Here is a 1,028-nt window from a genome sequence, read left to right as displayed (position 1 = left end):
AGGACAGGGGATCCTGCCCTAATCCCCCCATTCCCCCCCACCAGAGACCCCCAAAATGCCCCCCAGAGACCCCCAAACTCCACAAGAGGGTTCCTGCCCAACTCCCCCCATCCCACAGACCCCCAGAGACCCCCAAACTGCCCTCCCAGACCCCCCCAAAGCCCACCTGGGGGCAGCCTGGGGGGCTCCTGGTCCAGGGCTCTCCTCTCGTAGCCCGGCTCGGCCTCGTGACCCTCGTAGGGCTGGTAGCCATGGGGGTCCTGCTGGTGGCCCTGGTAGCCATGGGGCTCCTGCTGGTGGCCGTGGTGGCCCTGGTAGCCCTGGGGGTCCTGCTGGTGGCCCTGGTAGCCCTGGGGGTCCTGCTGGTGGCCCTGGTAGCCCTGGGGGTCCTGCTGGGGGCCCTGGTAGCCCTGGGGGTCCTGCTGGTGGCCATGGTGGCCTTGGTAGCCCTGGGACTCATGTTGGTGGCCCTGGTAGCCTTGGGACTCGTGCTGGTGGCCCGGGTAGCCCTGGGACTCTTGGCCTTGGTAGCCCTGGGACTCCTGGTGGTGGCCCTGGCCCTGGTACTCCTGATAGTCCTGGTGGCCCTGGTAGCCACCCTGGGGGTCCTGGTAGCCACCCTGGGGCTCGTGGCTGTGGTTGTCGAGGCCGTCTGGAAAATGGGGTGAAAAAAAAAGGGGATTGGGGCAGGGAAAATGGTGGAATTTGGGGATGGAGCCCCCAAAAATCAGAGATGGGGAGGGGGATGCTGAGGGGAAATAGGGGAGAAGGACCCCCGGGAATGGGGGGGGATCCTCAGGGGAAAGGGGGGAGCAGGACCCCCGGGAAGGGGGAGGGGATCCCGGGGGGAAATGGGGGAGCAGGACCCCCAGGAATGGGGGGGGGATCCTGAGGGGAAATGGGGAAGCAGGACCCTTGGGAATGGGGGGATGCTGAGGGGAAATGGGGGAGCAGGACCCCCGGGAATGGGGGGGGGGTCCTGAGGGGAAATGGGAGAGCAGGACCCCCGGGAATGGGGAGGGGAGCCG

The 1,028-nt window shown here is 67.2% G+C and overlaps 1 protein-coding gene across 1 annotated transcript in view; it reads right to left on the bottom strand.

Moving 5' to 3' along the window:
• Positions 1–400: 400 nt before the first annotated feature.
• Positions 401–1,028, bottom strand: part of LOC121346120 (glutenin, high molecular weight subunit DY10-like) — a gene marked incomplete at its 3' end in the record, with an annotated part of 5,942 nt that continues 5,314 nt past the window's right edge. The window contains exon 3 of the mRNA XM_041423607.1: positions 401–652. Within this exon, the coding sequence (XP_041279541.1) occupies positions 401–652 (252 nt within the window). The remainder of the gene's footprint in view (positions 653–1,028) is intronic.

The sequence above is a fragment of the Onychostruthus taczanowskii genome, unplaced genomic scaffold (genome assembly GCF_017590055.1).
Source record: "Onychostruthus taczanowskii isolate IOZ18803 unplaced genomic scaffold, ASM1759005v1 scaffold793, whole genome shotgun sequence".
Lineage (NCBI taxonomy): Eukaryota > Metazoa > Chordata > Aves > Passeriformes > Passeridae > Onychostruthus > Onychostruthus taczanowskii.
The sequence above is the reverse complement of the archived record's forward strand: the minus strand, read 5'-3'. Positions and strand labels throughout refer to the sequence as shown.